Consider the following 20,344-nt stretch of genomic DNA (forward strand, 5'->3'; position numbering starts at 1 on the left):
ATGCTAGTCCCCCCCGCTCTTTCGTCTTCATCTGATCATTGAATAAAAGAAATGACACAAGTGTTCATCTCAACCTAGTCATTTTGTGGCTTTCTTCATTTTCAGGTTTTAGCAGAAGGAAATGTCATTTCCCGTTGAGCACCATGGGGTTTCATGAAGCACCCCATGTGGACAAGGCGTGGAAACAAACCAGGTCAGTTTCATGCAAAAATTGTTGGATTTTTGCCCTCAACTTATCACAAAAATACACATTTTCTCACCTATGTCATGCAATGTGCAGTTTGGTGCGATTTCACTTCATTTTGTGTGCTTGTTTGGAGGATTGACGTTTGTTTGTTGAGGCATGTTTCCCAACATCGGTTATTCAGCTCAGTATCCTGCTTGGGAAAGCTGTCAGAAACAATTTCCTATCATGAGAGTAGGAGGACACCTGCTGGACAGAGGTTGACATGGTTCCCATTTATCAGAAACCTCCAGAGACGGAACAAAATCAGTGGATCTCACTATGCTTAATCACGTATTAAATAATGCAAATCATCCAGGACAAATTTTCCTTTTTTATATATTTTTAATTGAAAACTGCAGCTTCCTTAGTTGTTTATCATAGTCTGCAAAGAAAGAAAAAACAGTCATTAGTAGATGAAATATGTAACAAGATAAAGCATCAAGGAAACTCAAGATGCCGGGTCTTCTTTACCAGGTCGATCCAGTCGTTGAAAGCAGAGACTCTGGTGAAGACGGTGGGTTTCTTCACGTAGTTGCAGCCCAGGCCAGAGACGAAGCTGGCGATGCCGTGCACCTCCCAGACTCCCTCACTGTTCTTGCAGTTCAGAGGACCACCAGAGTCACCCTGGACACAAAAGAGAATAGAATAGAGTAGCACACACGTGGCAGCTGGGCAAAACATGAGTTTGGTTAGGAAGAAGTCTGATTCTTTGAATATATTTTTATTTTAATACAGTGAGCGCATTCGAATTCTCTCCAGAATTGTACTCTGGTTGTGTCGGGCTTATGATGTAAGCCTAACAGATATAATCGTTTCTGTGAGAAAATACTATCTGGAATCACATGAGTGAAAAATCCCCTCTCTCCACATGCGCACACGAACACACGCTGTGCAAACTTACGTTGCATCCACCAACGATTCCATCTCCGCCGGCGCACACCATGGAGGTCCTGACAGCAACACCCCACCAGTCAGGCTGGGAGCAGGTGGCATGGTCAGCCACAGGCATCAAAGCCTGCTGCAGCTTATCAGCTATGGGGCCTCCGGCTAAAACACACAGCAGAGTCTATTACCATCATCCACATACACTAGCGGCTGTCAAAGCTGCTTTGCAGCATTTCCCCCAAGCACCAAACTCATAGTCTGACCCAAATTTTCAATTTACTAGTAATCCACCCTAAAAGAAAAAAAAAAGTGTCATCTCCTGCATGTGATTTCCATCCCCATCTTTAGAGGAATCCTGCGGTATCCCCAATTGCATAAGCCCAGACAGGCTCGGTTATAATCCAAATATCACACCAGTAAATACCCCCATAAAAATGAAGACATGCAAATACGCCAAACTATGAGAAATAAGGCACGAGCGAGGCAGACGCCACACACTGAGCAGCCTTCCCCAAACACAGACTTACTGTAGAGTCTGCCCCATCGGTGATGTAGCAGGGGTAGAGGTTGGCCAGCATAGTGCCAGCAGTGGGGATACATGCCAACTGCACCTGGTCGCTCAAAGTCACAGACTCTGACAGCTTGATCAGGGCAATGTCGTTGCTGCAAGAAACACAGAAACATGGAGGCAGAGAGAGAAGCGAGAGAGAGAGAGAGGCTGAGTGAAGTGGTCGCACTGACAGGCAATTTAAAACTGCCCTCCAGAACCGGAATGAAGGAGAGGAAGACAAAGACAGATAAGATAATGAGAAGAAGTGCAATCTGTATTTTTTTTTTTTTTTTTTTTGCATTCTTTCTCTGTGTTATCATGTCTATACATACTGAATAATTAATCAACTCAATTCATAATCTTATCTCAATAAAGCCCCACTGAGGAAAATGTCTGGCAACATGTCTGAAGGTGAAAACTGTGGCAATACACTTTGAAAAAAAAAGGTCCCTTCTTATTTGTTTATGAATGAAGATGGAGAATTTATGACAAAAAGGTGCGACTGAAGTGAATAAATTGAATGTTAAGCTCGGCCCACTTTGTCACATTGACACAGAACAGATGGGATTATGATGTACCATAAGCAGGAGATTTAACTGGCTGTTCACACTGTACAGTGAAGGTTGTGTTACCCGAGGGCCACGAAGATGGGGTTCCATTGCTCATGGACAATAATGGTCTCGGGCAGGATGGCATTGGAGCCAGCCTCATCCTCAACCAGGTTGTGTTTGCCCAGAAACACCCTGTAGGACAAGTTGGTGCTGGGGGAGAAAAACATGCAGAATCTCCAGTCAGATATACAGAAGATTTTGTGCAGAGTGATGCAAATGATTTAATAAATTCAAATTTATGATTAGGATGTGATCTGAGCAGTGGTATTAATGAGCTTTAGTGTGCTTTTAATCCTCAGGAGTTCAGGGTTTGCCAAATCTTTATTTGTTTAAGGGTTAACAAGGGGGGAGTGCAGTAAATACCGCTCAGTCGGTAGCAGCCCTGCGTATGTGTGATTTTGTAAATGTGTTTACAAGTGGTTTTGTTTCGCTGTTTGTGTTTTTGATATCTCTCTCTGATGCTCATACTTGATGCAGTGAGCAGCAGTCATGACCCAGTTGGCAGCAATCAGGGAGCCCCCACATGTGTGCCTCCACACACCATCCCTCTCGTACTGCAGAGAGATCTGAAGATGAAAAGGAAGAGCGTGAACCGCGAGAGGAAAAAGCAATGTTGGTGACGTGTGAGCCCAAATGGGCACAGTTTTCTGTTTTTTGTTCAAAGATAACGGTTTAATTAGAAGATTTTTCAATAGCCACTGGGGTTGACATCTAATAAGCAGATGCTGGACCCTCAAGGTTCGCCAGTGAGAATAAAAACACTGACAGATGTGTCCGCATTAGCATACCTGCCAGGGCCAGCTGTGGGGCTTGGCGTCTTCTCCGTTGACCACACGGGAAGTCAGAGGTTCGATGGCTGGGGTGCCGCACCCAAGGGCTGGAACAAGAGGAGATAAAGGGCAGTGTGACAGACAGCAGAGCGATGCCGTTTCTTTTCATTCTCTCATTATCAGGAGACTGCATTGTGTTACTTTTTGATTGAGATTTGCAGAGATCGGTAATAATAAGTAAACACACACACTTAACCACAAAAACACTTGCGAGCGTGTAGGAACAATTACACAGAGAATGAGAAAATGCCAGATGTTCTTACCGCTAGCAATGAGCACAGAGGCCAGCACGATGGGGATCATGTTGATTGATGCTTCTGCTGAGGGACAGCAGGACACACACTCTCTTTTAAACTTTTCACCACAGGCAACACCCGCTCTGAATGCGGCAGCACACACACTCCTATTGGTTTGTCACAACCTCCGGGGGATGAGGACGAACCAATCGCAGCAAGGGTCAATGCATTTGGGTGGGTGGTGTATCACACAGGTGTGTGTGCTAGAACATTTCTCATGACCTTCCTGTAGGATTATAATGCACCATATGTCTGATAATGATACACAGGATCCGCGTTTTCAGAAGCTTCAGTACAAGAATGCATATATGATACTTTTAGAGATTCAAATGCTGAAGGCCCATCGTGAACATGCTTTCAAATCCTGCAATTAAACTCACCTTTACTCTTCCATTAAGCCTTTTCCCTGAAACAAACGCTTGCATAACTGTGTGGGAAGTCAACATCTGGATTACCAGCATTCGGCTGATTTCCCTGAAATGTAAAGCACAAACGAAACTATGAGTGTTATTATAATAAATAACAATGAGAGACTCAGAAACAGATGGTGTCAGTGACGCAGAAAATATTGATAGCTACACTCCAATCTTTCTGACATCTTACATCCTACACAGCTCTGCAGGGAATTCTGCGGTGCGGCAATTGTGAGACATATTGGCCTTATTAAGCGCGGCACCCCGCATGCTTCACATTTCCGGTGTTATATGTGCAGCCTATCTGCCGCTGTAAAGGTAAATGCTCTGCTAAAAACACTGACCTGGTATGTCATGAGACTCCATAATGACTCAAATGAATAGAGTCTGAATAAGATATGAGATTTGGAGGACACAGGCACAGCTCCTGAGGCATGAAAGTGTTGAGGCCTGAGGTGACTCAGAATCAAAGGCATTGTAAATCTGTCACAAGGCTGCCCGGGTAATATTACATGTCACAATAATAGTACGGCGGCACCGCGCTGTAAACTGGTGGAGTGAGTAGAGGAGGCGGTCTGACACTCACAGCAGCTTTTTTTTTTGGGGGGGGGGTGAAATCAGGGTAGACGGAGTCAGAAATCCAAGTATTCCTACCGATGTAACACCATTGAATTACCATTGTGTTGTAATCAGAAGTTATTCAGAAAAAAAAAATCAGTTCAGGTTTATGTTACAAAACACACACATCAAGGTACATGTAAGGTACTCAATCATCTCACATAAGACAGGGAACAGTGAACAGGAAAACTTCTCCTTTTTCCTACCAGGAAGAAACCTAGAGCTGAACGAGATTCAGGCATCGTGGCTTTCTGGATACACTGATAGGGACTAGGATCGGACAGTGAGCAACAAGCACACAACAACAGACATCAAACATCAGACAGCAAACCCCTCCATCAGGCAGACTGGACCTCCTCTTCAAGAATCATTTAGTTTCCCAGTTCACCACTAGATGGGACAATTTATCTGTACAGGATAGATTTTTGCTGTTTCACCAAAGACCACAAAAAAAAGGTAATTTATGCTACATCTGGTCATATTTGCTTCAGGAACAACATCCAAGCTTTACAAAGTGAGTCAAACTGGGTTACAGCGTGTAAAAAGGAGGGCAGACACAAGTTGAAAACGATAGTGAAAGACCCTGATACTTCAGAGAGAACACCTACACCTTCAAGATATATGGCTCATAACAGCTGAATCTACAAAAGGGCTTTGCTTTTAAAATGTTATTTTAAGAATTGGATGGAGACCCCATTTACGGCTTATAGAGTGAAGCAAATTCTCAATGGGCCGAAAAACACTTGAAAGGCAACTACAGCAACAAAACAAGCTTAGACATCCCCAGACTATGTGTGTGTGTGTGTGTGTGTGTGTGTGTGTGTGTGTGTGGGGGGGGGGGGGGGTGGGGGGGGGGGGGGGGGGGGGGGGTGGTTGTGTGTGTGTGTGTCTGCACGCACTCTTCCATAGCTGTGATCTGCTATTAATTGAAATCTAATGAAAATTTCCATTCAGATTTGTAAACCATTGTTAAACTTATTGCAGGCCAGTGTCCATGGCTCCTCTTTCTTCCTATTTTCTGATTGAAACTCTTGTATTCATTAATTTGATAGTGGCCAGATGACACAAGATAATGAAGTGAGGTGTGCACTGAACTGATATAACTAAACTGTGCAGAAAAATGAAAAGGATAAGAACGGATGAAGAGACTGATCTCAGTTAATGCACTTTTTTTTTTTTTCTGGAAAAGCAGACTCACACGACCTGAAATAACGCCAAACCATTTTATTGCGTTCAAAAACCTTTGATCCTCCAAATATGCTCTTTACAACTGAAATATGTTTATACGCAGTCAGAGGAAGTCGGTCATGTTCTGCGACGAGGCTTAGTAGTTTTATGGCTGAGCAAAGCAGAACGCCTCATCTGGTAAAACTCCCGCGGGGTTTGAAACAGGTACGCCTCAGACTGTTTCTCCTATCAGAGCAGCGGCTGAACTCTGAATGACACTATGTATGGGGTTTATGGTTGGTTTATAACACTTTGGGGCAGTAAACAGTGCACTGGCCATTGCCATTTTCCATGTGGAGCTAAGGAGAAAGATTTAGCAATAATGTATAAATATTATTGCCACACGTCTGCGCTATTGGCTGCAGCCAGCTGTGCTTCTCCCCCCACCCCTTCCATTTAATTTGCCTTGCATACTTCTTGCACTGGTATGTGATACGCCTTTGCACGCGGGGAGTTGGATCTTTTCGGTTTGTAGCAATGGCCTCATGTTTAGCCCATTCTGAGCCCACTAATGTCCGTATTGCTGAGCTCTTCGCCTCAAAACAAATATACAACGGTGCTTTCCAGTGGCTGCCTCGTTTGCCACAGGCACTGTGTTTGGAGCCAGAGGGCTGAAGTAAATCCATCGGCTGTCTGCCGCTGATTCGCTTTTATCATTCACGCTCATGTCAACAGAAGGCCTTCCCCGGTTTCGCTCCTCAATTGTCGGTGCATATGTTGATTCCATCTTTTTTACGTCTTTGTTTGCTGCTGGTTTAATTCAATGTTTCTTTTTTTTGTGCCAAAGATGTCCCAGATTGAGCATTACCCAGTCAATTAAATCCCGTGCACATCATGACCCAACTGGTCGTCTCCCGGGTCTTGTGCGTACTTGCCAGGTTTCCCTTCTTGGAGAGAGGAGCTGCAGGGCACTGAGTGTGATTCACCACACACACACACACACGCAGCTCCGATGTGCTACGAGTAGCTGATCGCTTGTGCATAATGCTTATCTAAATTGGCATTTGGTCAGTCTGTGTACGTGCTGGCGGTCACTCACGTTTATATTTTCACTGGATAATATCATTATCACTTTTCTGACGAAAATTACTTTGCTACTCTACAAAAAAAAGATGTTTTCTCCGTGTCTTTCTGTGTCTCTCTCGTCCATTCAGCTTATCCTGATTCCGCTGAAACCACAAATTAACATGTCTTCAGTTTGCAAACCCACATCTTATTTCTTGTTGGCTACTCCGTGTTATTCCGATAGTTGTTTTTATTACATCCTTTGAATCCAAATTCAGCATTTCGGCAGCATTATTTATAGTAATTTGGTCTCATTCAACATCATAGAGCTTGAAAATGCCCGCATATCAGAAACGAACACATGAGCAGAATATTTCATTCTCATATTCACACAGAGCGCCGTTAAAAATTAATAACTACTTTTGTTTATTTATGTACATATTTATCAGCCTTTACATTGGGCTGTTGCAAACTCCTCGTCACTTCGCCCACTACAAGTGGTTTGTAACTCCAGGCAGCCCAGCACTAAAGATAATGGAAAAACAAGTTGTAACATTTCTGTAATTATGAACCTTTTTTTTTGCAGTTAGATTGAGTTCAAACTCACAAGACGCTTACAACACATAAACTTCATGGAGATATACAGTCTAGTGAGATTAGATTAAAAAAAAAAACAAGCCTGAGCACATGTACCACCTGGAAAAAACTGCACGCAATCTAAAGGTCATTCTCAGATATAGACAGAGAATATAATTACAAGACAGACAAACATCAATCCTGTCCTGTACAATTGTTTTTTTTTAAGTCTAAGCTAAGAAATTCACATGAAAAAGCATCACAGTGTGCAGGCATCGAGGTGCCATAGCTCAGTTTAACCTCATTGCTGGTGCCTGGGTAATAAACCCGGTGTATTACACAGTATTGTTAAATGACTGGGACTGGTTCCAAGGGTCAAAGGTCTTTCCCTGTGACTTTTATAAATCTCATGCGTTTCCTCTCATGACTCCACAGAGCAACCAGCCATGTCCGAGAGCTCAGAGCCGCAGACAAACACCAGTGAGTAGACGTCTTATTTCAGACATTCCGCACGTGCTGTCCTACTTATTCTTTTGTTCTAATGCACTGATTCCAATATTTTAAAAAGATGAATAAGACACAAGCTGGTTTTTAATCTTTTAAAAGAGGATTAGCTTTTATTCGATATGCTTTTTAAAATAATGTCACACAAGTACAAAACATGCATAATTGTTCTGAGTTAAGTAAACATTGATTTAACACTCATCCTCTTCCTACATAATAACTAAGCCTGTACAAGAGGCAGCTTATTGTTACCTTTGACTAGAGGAAAAGGCTGTGACTAACAAATCAAAATCTGAAGAAAAAAAAAAACCCAAAGTGCTTGAATTTGGACTGCTATTGTATGTCCGTGTTTCTTCTCTTAAAAGGAAGATTACTTAAAAGCATCAAATGAAAAAAATCCTTACGTACAGAACCACGCAAAGTACAGGTGTGTGTTCAGATAGAGCAGTTGTGAGTCAGAGTTGTATTTTTTTTGCTGCATTTCAAAATCAAAGCTTGCAGTTATGAGAAGGCATGTTCCCATTTTCCATTGTTCCTGCTCCAAGGACTCCTGCTGAATCAGAGCCGGTAAAAGAATATGCACAATGTCTCATTAACAGCTTTTAGTCATTCTCAGCTGTTAACTAAAGGAAGAGCTGGCAGGTCTCTGCACAGCAAACGTGAAAGAATTAAAGTGCAGAAATTTAAAAAAAAAAAAAAAAAAAAAAACAAAAAACCTGTGACAGCTTATTTAAATAAGATCATGTGCATCGCTATACTGATGTGGTCTGGTTGCCACAAACAAAATGCAGGTGTTGTTCTCCAAATATGAAATTAAAAAAGAAGAACAATACCTATCAACGGCATCCACATCAGTTCTGGGATCATCGGTGTTGCCGTTTTATTTTCAAAGCAAGCCAATTGTGAATGCAGCGAGAGGAAACTACAGGAAAATACCTTCCTAAAAATGACACTACACAATCAGGTATCGTTTGCAAGGCTGCAGTAATCACATTAAAAACACACAAACTCAACATTGTAAGAGATTGTAAAAGCCTACTGCAGTTATCACTCGATTGCACATTCTGGTTTTTATTGTCTGTTGTACTCATGTCACTTGAAGACGCCGCTGATTTGTTGCTATAACAATTCAAATGGACAGGAAAACAAACAAACAAACAAACAAAAAACAGTGACATGGTAACCTGAGCTAAGCATGGAGCTTCAAACTGAACCTTGACAATTTGCTGCTGCTGCTAATCATGTATTTCTCAGACATATTTTACAGTGCCCATTACATGGAGAGGTATTGGGTCATGAGCGAGAATTGGTTATTGAATAACAGATAAGACAGACGATGGTTCAGGTGTCGTTCGAAGTGCATGACCCCCGGAGCAGAGAGCTCACATCAAACGGAGCCACGCAGCACAAACTGCCAAATGTTCCATGTATGGGCACAATTTAGCTGTGTTAAAACTCGTCCTCGTCTCTCCTCGTCCAAAGTCCTGAAGGAATGAAGAATTCAGGGCGCCGAGTTCTTACATCATGCGTTTACGATCGTGTGAAAGTCGAGGAAAGATCCAGAGGAAGGCGATGAGGGACATGTAGAACTGAGAGGTCAGGAGTTCATCTGCTGTTCATGTGTCACTTATCATGTCATGTCACTTTATTTTTTCCTCACCGCTCCATTCTGATAGATTTTACGGTGCGTCAGTCAAGATTCAGCCTTTCAGTGACCCTCGTCCCTTCACCTCACCTCTCTTTCCGTCTCATCTCAATAATAGTGTGTTTGTTGTTTTCATGATTTAAATCTTGGTCCGAAGGTTTGTGTACTCGGTCAACTTTCTGTTAGCTCAGACAAAGATAAACATTTGACTCTAGAAAAACAAACTTAATGAAGAGAACCAGATCAATCATTTTAAGGATATTTTCAACAGACACAGTAGATAGACTGTATAGATACAGCTGCTAGGTACAGTACATTTGATCAATATTGTGTTGCTAAAACCCCTAAATGAGGCCGCCAGACAGAAGTGCACGTGCCAAAAAGGAATATCAGGAGGGACACAAAACAAAACAAAACAAAAAAAAAAAAAAAATCACAGACAAATGAACTCATAGAGAAGCTGCAGTTGTTTTCTGTTTATGCTTAAGAAACTGAGGAGCGGAAAAGGAAGACGTACAGCTTATCCCTGGAGTTTACATTCAGTCCGAAATGGCGTTGAAGAGATTGGTTGGTTATGTTGAAATTGCTGTGTAGAGTGTGATTCACTTACAAGATGATTAGGAAAATGCTTATATTTACATTCACAATTCATTAAGTTTTAATAAAAATGTAATGTTACGAAAAAATTGTTCTGTCTTGTTTTTTTAATTTTTCATTATTGTAACAATGCTCAACTAACAAACCCGACCAATTAACAGCTAACCATCGAACTAACCACTCATACATACACAAGCCTGTAAAGATGAAAGGACTTTTTTTTGTTGAATTCAGCCATACAGCCTTGGCAAATAGTGTACACACAATATTATATTATATTATATTATTGGAATGTTGTATCATGCAGCTGATTTTGTTTCTTTTTTGCAAGCATTGCATGTAAGTATGGCTTTTTTTTTTTTTTTTTTTTTTTTTTGCAACAGAAAACTAAAAAAAGCTGTTCTGTCCTCTGCCTTCCTCCTCTCAGTACCCAGCAGGCAGCGATGTCCGCAGGCCAAGGGGCTGGAGAGCTTGGCAAATCTGGTGTCTACTGTGGAGGAAACCCCTGATCCCATTCCCACCACCATCAAGGGAACCATTCCAAGCTGGATCAATGGGAGCTTCCTGAGAAACGGCCCAGGGAAATTTGAATTTGGGGAAGACAGGTAGCCTATTTGAGGAGGAGTATAAAAACACATGCTATCCAGCGCAAAGCGCAGAGGATGGTTAACCAACAATATATCACCACTTTCCCTCACAGTCATGGTTAAATCGCTGTTGTTCTCACATCACTCTCTCTGCTTTGTCTAGCTTAGTGTGAAATACATTTTTTTTTTTTCTTTCCTCAGATACACCCACTGGTTCGACGGCATGGCCATGATGCACCGGTTCCACATCTGTGAGGGCAATGTCACTTACAGCAGTCGCTTCCTGAGAAGTGACTCATACGTTCAGAACTCGGAGAAAAACCGCATCGTGGTTTCGGAGTTCGGGACATTCGCTTCGCCTGATCCCTGCAAGAACATCTTTGAACGCTTCTTTTCACGCTTTCAGATTCCCAGTATGTGCATTTTCTGCATATTGATGGCTTATTGCCACGTGCCAGCCACCTCAGTGGCATCTCGTGTAGCATCTGCACTGCTAAATACATTATGACAACATTTATACACGCATATCTGCATCAGGGCAGCCGTGCCAGATTACCAGTGGTGAACTCGAAATCAAACACATCCACAAAACAGCTTTCAAGTGTTATCTTTCTTAAGTGCTGTTGGGGGTTTTTTAACGACCATGCTATATTGAGCATGTATTTTTTTTTGTCTACAAAAAGGGAACACAAGTCAATACTTGTGCGTGTGAGTCTGTGAGGTAAAGATTAATCTGAAGCCGAAAGCTTCTGAAAAATTAAGAAACAAGGAATTGATCTGAAATGTGTTTTTCAGTTGTTTCCGTGAGAAAGATGAGTTCAGCTAAAGTGCTATATTTAATGTGTTTCTCTCATCCATATGCGTGAACAGAGGCCACAGATAATGCCGCGGTGAACTTTGTGAAGTACAAAGGGGACTATTATGTCAGTACAGAGACCAACTACATGAGGAGAGTCGATCCACAAAGCCTGGAGACGAAGGAGAAGGTGAGTCAGTAATGCCCGAACAAATGAATCCTTTTCTGAAAGAATCAGAGGCAAAGGATCAGTGACGAAGATGAAGAATATGTATGACGATGACAAGGCTGAAGTGTACCTTGGTCTCATCGTCAGGTGGACTGGACCCAGTATGTGGCTGTCAACTCAGCCACGGCCCACCCACACTATGACCGTGAAGGCGCCACATACAACATGGGCAATTCCTACGGCAGGGACGGTAGCTTCCCTTCAATCTTTACCTCTCATATTTCCTTTTTTTTGTAAACGTCCCCTACTCATGTGCAGTGTTGTACAATTTGCTGAAATCTTGCTCAAATAGTTAGATGTATTGTTCTTTACTTGCCCAGTAAGATTTTTTTTAAATATTTTATCTTGTTGATATATTTGTATTTTGTATTTTTTTTGTTTTTTACATAAAAGGTATTACCATGACTAAATTCCACAGATTTTCCGTTATCTCTGTACCACTGATGGCCGAGGAGAGATTATTTCAGACATAACAAAGCATGTTGAGTTGTACTGGTCAGAAAAAAGAGCTATTATTCTGTTATATAACTCAGTTCTCTATCCCTACAGAGGAGCTGTGCTTACATAGTAAAAATATAATATGTTTCAATAAACCTTGAGAATTATTGAAGTATATTAAGGTCCTCTGTTTTCGAAATTCATATCATAGCCACAGAACACGAATATCCAGATAACTGATCATCTCTAATTAAATCATGTATTATGCAATGAGTGAATTGAACTTTTGCTCAGGTAATGTCTCACAGCAACATCAGAGCCACACGTACATTATTTTACAGAGAAGTAACCAGTAACTCTCATTTGTTTCCACCTGCTGCACAACAATGCTGGTGTCCACCGCATTATGTTGCTCTGCTCTGGACTTATCACTGGTCATCAATACAAAAGATTTTGTTTTTGGTCTTCCTGTAGGTTCTTTCTACAACATAATCCGCGTTCCTCCGCCAGAAGAGAAGGAAGGAGAGGACTCAGCAGAGCTAAATGGAGCCGAGGTGATCTGCTCCATTCCTGCAACTGAACCCAGGAAGCCGTCCTATTATCACAGCTTTGGTGAGACACACACACTGCAGCAGCATAGCAAACAGCCCGTGCTTTCTTTAAATTGTCTGCATTCTGGATGTAAACTAAGGTCAAATTAATGCATTCTGCAAGAGGTTTTGCTTTATGTCTGCTCTGACAGCATGAAACTGCTTCAGAGAAACTTTTCCTACTCTTATTAATTACTAATTTGGATTCAAGTCTCATCCAGCCGTTCTTTTTGTCAATCACAGTTCCTTTGTTTTTCTGTTCAGCTCGCACTATCTCTCTGTGTCTGTGACGCTGTCTCCAACTCTCACACTAAATTAAACACTTTTTCTTGTACTCTGTGACTTAAAAAAAATTCCCTCCTTTTTAAAGGACACGCAATTAATTTACTGTAGTTTTTTTTTTCTCCCCTCCATGGCTTAACTCTGAGGGCACTGTATCAAAGTTTTGCATAATTTTGTTTGTGTTGCTTGTGTGGCCATAATTCTTTTTTTTTTTTTTTTTTAATCCAGTAAATATGAAGGATTCAGTCAGGATGTTGATGATCATTTATAGACTGTTATATTTGGAGGAATAGGCTCTGCTCTTTCAGGGAGCTCTCAAAGAATCCCAGCAGGAACAAGATTTCTGCTGCGAGAACTAATCCTCCTAATAAACAAACACATAAACATTGAATCTCCGTGTACGCTATCAGAAGCTTAGCGCATAATGTGGAGGTCGTGTTGGTGGAGGAAGCTGTGGCAGCATGACTGTATCCACAGAACAAAATGCTGAAGAGGCCTGATTATAATGGCTGCACAGAATACCACTGGAACATTTTCAGTATTAGCCAAGTGTTTGTCACAGGAACCGATGTGATGCCAATCAGCTGATGCAAATATAACTTCATCAGCTTTTGGTTGATCTAACACCATTTATTTATTCATTTCTGACTGCACCGGTTCTGTGATTCAGCCGCCAGGAAATCCCACAAGTGAGGAGAACACACAAGACAGGACAGACAATATCTTTCAGGTTATATTTAGAGCAAACGCCACATGTTTATATACAGGAAACATAAGATATTGTTTTGCGTGTTCTGTCAGAAAGTACAAATGAAGGTTAAACTTCAGGCATTCACACTGAGATGGACCGAAAGGCTACAGCTGGATGTGGCATTTCACACAAAGGACAGCAACTCCATTAGTGGTTCAATTAGGCGACATACAGCCACTTAGAAACTAATTTTATGTGTACATACAAATATGCACAACTCAGTACTGAAGTCACTCTGACAGGTCGTGTGACCCGGCAATCATTTTCCTGGACCTATTTTATGTATGTTTATGAAAATGTTTATGAATATATTTATGAGGCTTATCTGTGTAAATGGGAAAAAGGATTAAACTATCTGTGACCACGCCGACATTCATTACCCCGCCATGACACAGCAAGCCTGGAATACAAGCTTGAACATTTCATTCTTGTGTAAAATGTGCCGCAATGAGAAAGTGATGAATAAGATGTGCCTGGATTTTGTTAGTTTTAATGTGTGTGTGTGTGTTTGTGTGTGTGTGTGTCCTCCCTATACAGTGATGTCGGAGAACTACATTGTGTTCGTGGAGCAGCCGATCAAGCTGGACCTGATTAGGTTCTTGCTGTACAGAATCATGGGAAAGAGCTTTAACCAAATCATGGTCTGGGATCCACAATGTGACACAATCTTCCACCTGGTCAACAGACACACTGGTAAGGTAAGGTGGAATGAGTCTGCTGCTCACATATTTATACAATGCCAGGAAGTGCAGAGCAGAAAATGTATACACAGCTGGGTAATAGCCCCAAAAAAAAAAAAAAGAAAAAAGAAAAAAATAGAAAAAGAGCGAAAGCTGTAAGCTGATCTCTTCATGCATGATGGATTTTTTTCCTTATTTATTTTGATGAAGTCACACTCTGGTAGAGTAGCCTTTCCTCATACATTGTTGCTCTCAATTTCTTCATCTCATTACACAGCATAGCCATTAAGCATACAATAACAAACTTTCAAAATGTTACAGTGCAGCTCAATAACAGTTCTGCCAAGAAAGGAGACTGACTGCAAATGTTCAGAACAGCCAACTCCCTCTCTCTTGATTCTTCAGAAACCGTTGCAAGCCTCTGTTTTTCTTCTTTCTTTTTCATAGTAATAATGATGGTAATAGTGATACTCGTGACTAAAATTCTGTTGTCATGTTTCTAACGTTACCAGTGGTTTCTGTGAAACAGGAGAGTCAAGTGCGGTACTATGCCGGACCCATGTTCACGCTGCATCAGATCAATGCTTTTGAGGACAATGGTTTCCTGATCATGGACATGTGCTGTGGGGACGACGGCGAGTTTATTGGAGATTTCACTCTGGAGAATCTCCGAAGTGAGACGGGAGAGAAAATGGACAAGGTGAATTTTATTTAAATTATCTTTTGGTTGCTCGATTTCCCTCAATTATGTACAATGTAGATGCTGACATCTTTAATTTCTGTAACACTACAAGATGCTACAAACCAATCACCTTTATAGTTTCTTTTTCTACAGTGTTTTGAGCTCATTAATTTTGTGATACATAAAAAGAGATGTAGAGCTGCTGTCTCTCTATAACCTTCTACCTATGACGAGAGAATTCTGCTACGGTACCACTGGAAAAACTCCATTACAATAGCATTTTACAGGTTACTTGAAATCTGATCATATTAAAGCTGTAGTGACTGAGGAGGCTCCACTTAATGATAATTCTTCTGGTTTCATTGTTTGACTCGTGTGTTGGCTGGTATTTATAATGTTACCATTCATCTGTCCTAAAAACCTAAATGAAGAATCATGAAGGATTTGTAGAGTTTACATCTGTCTCTCAGGCATGGATCTGGTAATCCTTTGTTTTTTTCTCCCGACATGTCAGTGCCTAATGCAATAAGCTTTTAAAATCACAATGATTTCAAAAGTGGTTGAGTGAATTACTTTCATCAAAACAAACATTAATCAAAACATAGAAGATGATTTTCATGTCTCTTCTGTTTTTTTTGTATCTGTTTGTTTCTGATTGTCCTTGAGGTTGCTGTGCACTTTCTATTCAAAGGAGCAACACGTACAGTTTGTCATGTGTGTCTCATTTCTTTTGACAGTTTTACAACTCACTGTGCAGAACCCTCCCAAGGAGATATGTTCTCCCTCTGACTGTGGATGAGGACACGCCGCTGGACCAAAATCTCGTCACGCTGCCAAACTGCACGGCCACGGCGAAGCAGACCAAACCCGGAGAGGTACGGTGAAAACTGTGCACAGGGAACAGTGTGACCATTACATTTAGAAATAATATGTTTGACTGCACAGTCCTCGGATCAACTGAAGAGTGAGGCCTATAATCATGATGAATACAGTCAATTCACTCCCACACACTCCACGCAATTATGCAGCAGGTTGAGGTGCTTAAGTTGCTTTCTGCAAGACGGTAATTTCATGACTTAGAGCAGATAAAAATGATGTCCACCGCGCAGCTGAGCCGCTCTATAGCTTTATGCGTGCCCCCACACACACACACACACACACACACACACTCAGTCTACCTCTTTCTTGCAGCAGAACAAAGCTGAAACACTCAAAGAAAAGGTAATGTATTAGTTGTCATGACTACCTGAGTGACACTGTCCTCAGTCTTAGTTCTGTGTGAGAGTGGCGTTATGTTCCTCCAGCAGTTGACAAACTGCTGGGAAAGTGCTGCTGATTATCACACGGTCACAGGTTTGTTACTGTAATTTAATCCAAATGTATTCTTCAAGTGAAATTTAAAGGAATTGATTTATTTGCTGCAGACGAACGTCCACCTTGGCGGGTGCGAATGAATGTATCTGATAAAGAACATAATGCAGTATTGATCTGCAGACCTGAAGGTATCACAAGAATAAATCAGGTCTGCCGGTACAGATAAAATTTTGGCTTAAATGTTAAAATTGTGCCACGCAGTGGGATAGCGGTTAACGCTCTCTCCCCACAGTGATCATTTCGCCAGTTTGAGGATTGCAGGTGCACGTGCACTTGCCGTTTTGTGTGTATGACGTTGCCGGCAGCTGTTAAATGCTCTCACCTGTTCATTTTCATTTTTTGGAGAGGGAGCAAGGTGAGCCTGGGAGGAATATTTTCTGCTGACTGGGCTCACGCTGCACCGTATTGCACTTTAATGCAGTTGATTTGGGCTCTTTGGACCAAAACGTATTTTAAGTTTGGATATGTTCGGCTTTTGTTACAATAAATGACCTGTCATATTGCAACAGTACTAAATTGTTTGTCATCAACTTGTTCCACCTGCAGCAACCTGTTCTTTGGACTTTTCTGTGTGGAGTTTGCATGTTCTCCATGTGCATGCATGGTTTTTCTCTGAGCACTTTGGTTTCGTGCATAGTCTAAAAAGAAGGTTTCTTAACTTCCCGTGCATGTAAACCGTACTCCTGTTGAAGTTAATCCTCTGCCCTTCCAGGTGTTCATGACCCACGAGGAGCTCCACAGCGACGAGCTGCTGCAGTACGGCGGTCTGGAGTTTCCTCACATCAACTACGACAAGTACAACGGCCGGCCGTACCGCTACTTCTACTCCTGCGGTTTCGGTCACGTCTTCAGCGACTCCCTGCTCAAGATGGACGTCCACACCAAGGAGCTTAAGGTTCTCTATCAATCAAAGAACTCTGAACAAGACCTCATCATTACCTGAGTTTAGCCACATCAAAGTTATTTCTGCTTCGCTTTCTTTATCATTGAGAGGGCAGCGCTGAGGTGTGAGGTGGTTTTCGAACATAAAACAGCTCCGAGTTCAGGGTATGTTTATGAAATCTCCCCTGTCTAGGTGTGGCGTTATCCCGGCTTGTACCCGTCTGAGCCTGTCTTTGTTGCTTCGCCCAAAGCTACAGAGGAAGATGATGGAGTGGTGTTGTCAGTCATCATCACACCCAGAGAAGTAAGTTACCAAAACATCCGCATATGGGGGGAATTCAGTTATTATTATATTTTACAACAGCTACAAAAATTCTTGTATGGTATCTGTGTGCCGAGGGATTTATAAAGATAAAAGATATGTAACTACAGACAGATTTCCTCCCCGCTCCGCAACTCCAGCGGACATATTTTTTGATGTGCATAGGGAAGACAAACGCTCTGGTACCTTCACCATCATTATTTTTGAAAAGGGTGTTCTATGACCTTTTATTTTTTTTTTTTAATAGAACGTAGCATATGTAATCTCCTCTGTATCTCTTTCCAGGATAAAAGCACCTTCCTCCTTGTTCTGGATGCCAAGACCTTCACTGAGCTGGGCAGAGCAGAGGTGCCTGTCAATATCCCGTACGGATTCCACGGTGTGTTTAATGAGATGGGCTAGATGTGCCACTGCTTGCAACTCTGTGGCAAATTGCTGAAGTACAAGCAGCAACAGGGTGCTTCACCCGCAGAAGAGAGCAGACCTCTGTTGGTGTCACTGCCTGTTCCAAAAAAAAAGAAAAAAAAAATCTCCTAAGCTGTCCGAGACAAAGAAATAAATAAAAGCTTGAAAAAGCTGCTGACTCACGCTGTTTGTTTCCTCCTCCTTGATAGAAATAGGTGCAAGTCCTCACTGTGTTCCTGCCGTTACATTTAGAACGATGCCGGGGTTTTTTTTCCTTTTTTTTAAAGAATAAGTGCATACGAAACTCAGCATGGCATTTAAAAGCTGATGAAGTTTGTCCCCAATGTTTTCTTATACAGTGGGTTCTTCATCTCTTCAGACAATGGCCACAATACTGTGCAGATGGACAAAAAAAATACTTTAAAATCAATACACACATTAAAATAAAACACGGTTTTCCTTTTTTCTGCTGGAACGCAAAGTGTTTGTGCATCATCACACCACTGGAAATGCTATACTCCCTGGGAGGACCCAACAGCACTTAAGATACATAAAAATGCATCAGAGGAAATTCAATTTCAGTCAAAGTAATGTGATAGAAATGGACAACGGCTGAAATGCGTTGCAAAAACAAATGGATCTAACTGGTCGATAGCCTCCTGAGAGTCTAGCGGGGGTCACATCAGGAATTTTGTGCCGTTCCGTTTGAACTCGGCCCAAAACGAGGCTGTCGCACACAGAAACACAAACATGGAAGAATCTGAACATGAAGAACAAAGCTTCACCGCTTCAAAACGTGGAGTTTAACAAAAGGCTCGATCCTCGTGGTGAAGAAGCCCGGCGTCCCTCTACTGTTTCCAAAACTTCACTGACACTTAATTCATTGGCTTTTCTCTCACACGCTGATCTGAAGTGACTTGAAACAGACAGTGTGAAATCTGAGATGTTTCTAATATATGACTCACACATTTTTTTTTTTTTTTTTTCATATTTCAAATTTGACTTGTACGGTATTCGAGGGTTTCAGTTTGAGAGTTTAAAAGATATTTTGGAACAGTAAGTCTCAGCCTTAAATAATGTATGACTTCATGATATACACATCAGGCCAAGTTTCCATCTCCAGCTACTCGCATTACACTGAGCTGAATCAAACTGGAGGGAACAGAGATGGAGTGAGCTGTTTAGATTAATCCAATCCTGGAAATTAATGACACTTATGTCTTTGTCATGTTCTCTGATCAAGTCTGGCTGTGTCTCCTAATAAGCATGCTGTACAGGTCTCCCAAGATACACATTAATTAGCCCATAATTCCTAATCTACTCAGTCATGCTTATCCTCTGTAAGTGCTCGCATGTGTGTATGTCATGTGTGTGTGAGTGTGTGTGTGACTGTGTTCATCAGCACAGCCTCCAAGGGCATGACCAGAAGAAAAAGATATGGAGACCTTTGCCCTCAAATAAATCTCAATCTAAATTTTGTGTTGAGCAATCCGTGTCAAAGCAAAAACCTTATCAGCTTTTCAAAAACGCTCTTTTCATTTTAAATGTTACTGGCTGAGACACTAAGCTCAAAAATCAATGGGCTCGTTCAAGGTGTTTTTTTTTCCAGATAGTTAACACTTACATGGCCTTGCCTGCATCGGGTTGTGGTCAAGCACACTGTAACACAAATAAACACACCTTCACATTTGTATGCAAGTTTGTCCGTCCTGCTTTCAAGGTGACAGTTTCAGACTGTCTAAGCTCTTATTTGACCCATGAGAGTAAGCATGAGCTCACTCTTAAACCCCCCCCCCGCTGTCTCACTAAGCACAAGTTATGGCGCAGAGTGTTAACTTTGACTGTTATCTGTATCATTATTTCATATCCCATGAATTCATAATGATATCATCTATATTCACCATATTAGACACACTTCTCTGAGGCAGCGAGTGATTTCTCTCTATAGTGAGAACAATGTCTTCAATATCCAGATTTGTCATTCCCTATCTTCACGGTTTTGAGCCATCTTGTGGGAGCGTGGTTATCTGACATATAGATTATGTGTGTGTCTGCGTGTGCGTGTGTGTGTGTATGCTCCCGTCTGTCTGCATGCTCTTTCTCCAGTAACACTTAAGCGTATGCTTATTTATGGGAGCGAGTACAAGCATGGAGCCATGCGAGTGTGTCTGTTGCTCTGCGGGCTCTCTCTAATTGTACACGTGCGAAAACTGCAGATGCTTTATGAAGTCAGAATGGAGCAATTAAAAATCCACGGAGGGGGTGAATCGTGCACTGTCAACAGGAATAAAATCCAACCCCGGACCTGACAAGCACAAAAAAAAAAAAAAAAAAACTGAGGAT

General features: G+C 41.7%; 2 protein-coding genes across 2 annotated transcripts; one reads left to right on the forward strand and one right to left on the reverse strand.

Annotated features, from left to right (window-relative positions):
• Nucleotides 1-565: 565 nt before the first annotated feature.
• LOC115397984 (chymotrypsin-like elastase family member 2A) lies at nucleotides 566-3,456 on the reverse strand. Its single transcript, XM_030104557.1, is given in 9 exon segments — nucleotides 566-608; nucleotides 698-850; nucleotides 1,128-1,273; nucleotides 1,639-1,656; nucleotides 1,659-1,774; nucleotides 2,294-2,422; nucleotides 2,741-2,838; nucleotides 3,061-3,149; nucleotides 3,366-3,456. Coding segments are annotated over 9 exon segments (807 nt in total). The 5' UTR covers nucleotides 3,406-3,456; the 3' UTR covers nucleotides 566-590.
• A 4,221-nt stretch (nucleotides 3,457-7,677) lies between these two features.
• On the forward strand, nucleotides 7,678-18,005 carry LOC115397983 (beta,beta-carotene 9',10'-oxygenase-like). The gene is made up of 12 exons (XM_030104556.1): nucleotides 7,678-7,717; nucleotides 10,411-10,588; nucleotides 10,772-10,983; nucleotides 11,441-11,556; nucleotides 11,683-11,785; nucleotides 12,508-12,645; nucleotides 14,194-14,354; nucleotides 14,866-15,036; nucleotides 15,756-15,893; nucleotides 17,105-17,287; nucleotides 17,468-17,578; nucleotides 17,882-18,005. The coding sequence occupies exons 1-12, from the start codon at nucleotides 7,684-7,686 to the stop codon at nucleotides 17,996-17,998; spliced, it is 1,662 nt and encodes a 553-aa protein (XP_029960416.1). The 5' UTR covers nucleotides 7,678-7,683; the 3' UTR covers nucleotides 17,999-18,005.
• Nucleotides 18,006-20,344: the final 2,339 nt, after the last annotated feature.

Source organism: Salarias fasciatus, chromosome 12 (genome assembly GCF_902148845.1).
Source record: "Salarias fasciatus chromosome 12, fSalaFa1.1, whole genome shotgun sequence".
Taxonomy (NCBI): Eukaryota; Metazoa; Chordata; class Actinopteri; order Blenniiformes; family Blenniidae; genus Salarias; species Salarias fasciatus.

Excerpts from the sequence above, each read along its gene's own strand:
- LOC115397983 (XM_030104556.1), top strand. The coding sequence starts at position 7,684 with ATGTCCGAGAGCTCAGAGCCGCAGACAAACACCA. Across the intron at positions 15,894-17,104 it reads AGCAGACCAAACCCGGAGAG|GTGTTCATGACCCACGAGGA; the intron begins GTACGGTGAAAA and ends CTGCCCTTCCAG. Across the intron at positions 17,288-17,467 it reads TCCACACCAAGGAGCTTAAG|GTGTGGCGTTATCCCGGCTT; the intron begins GTTCTCTATCAA and ends TCCCCTGTCTAG.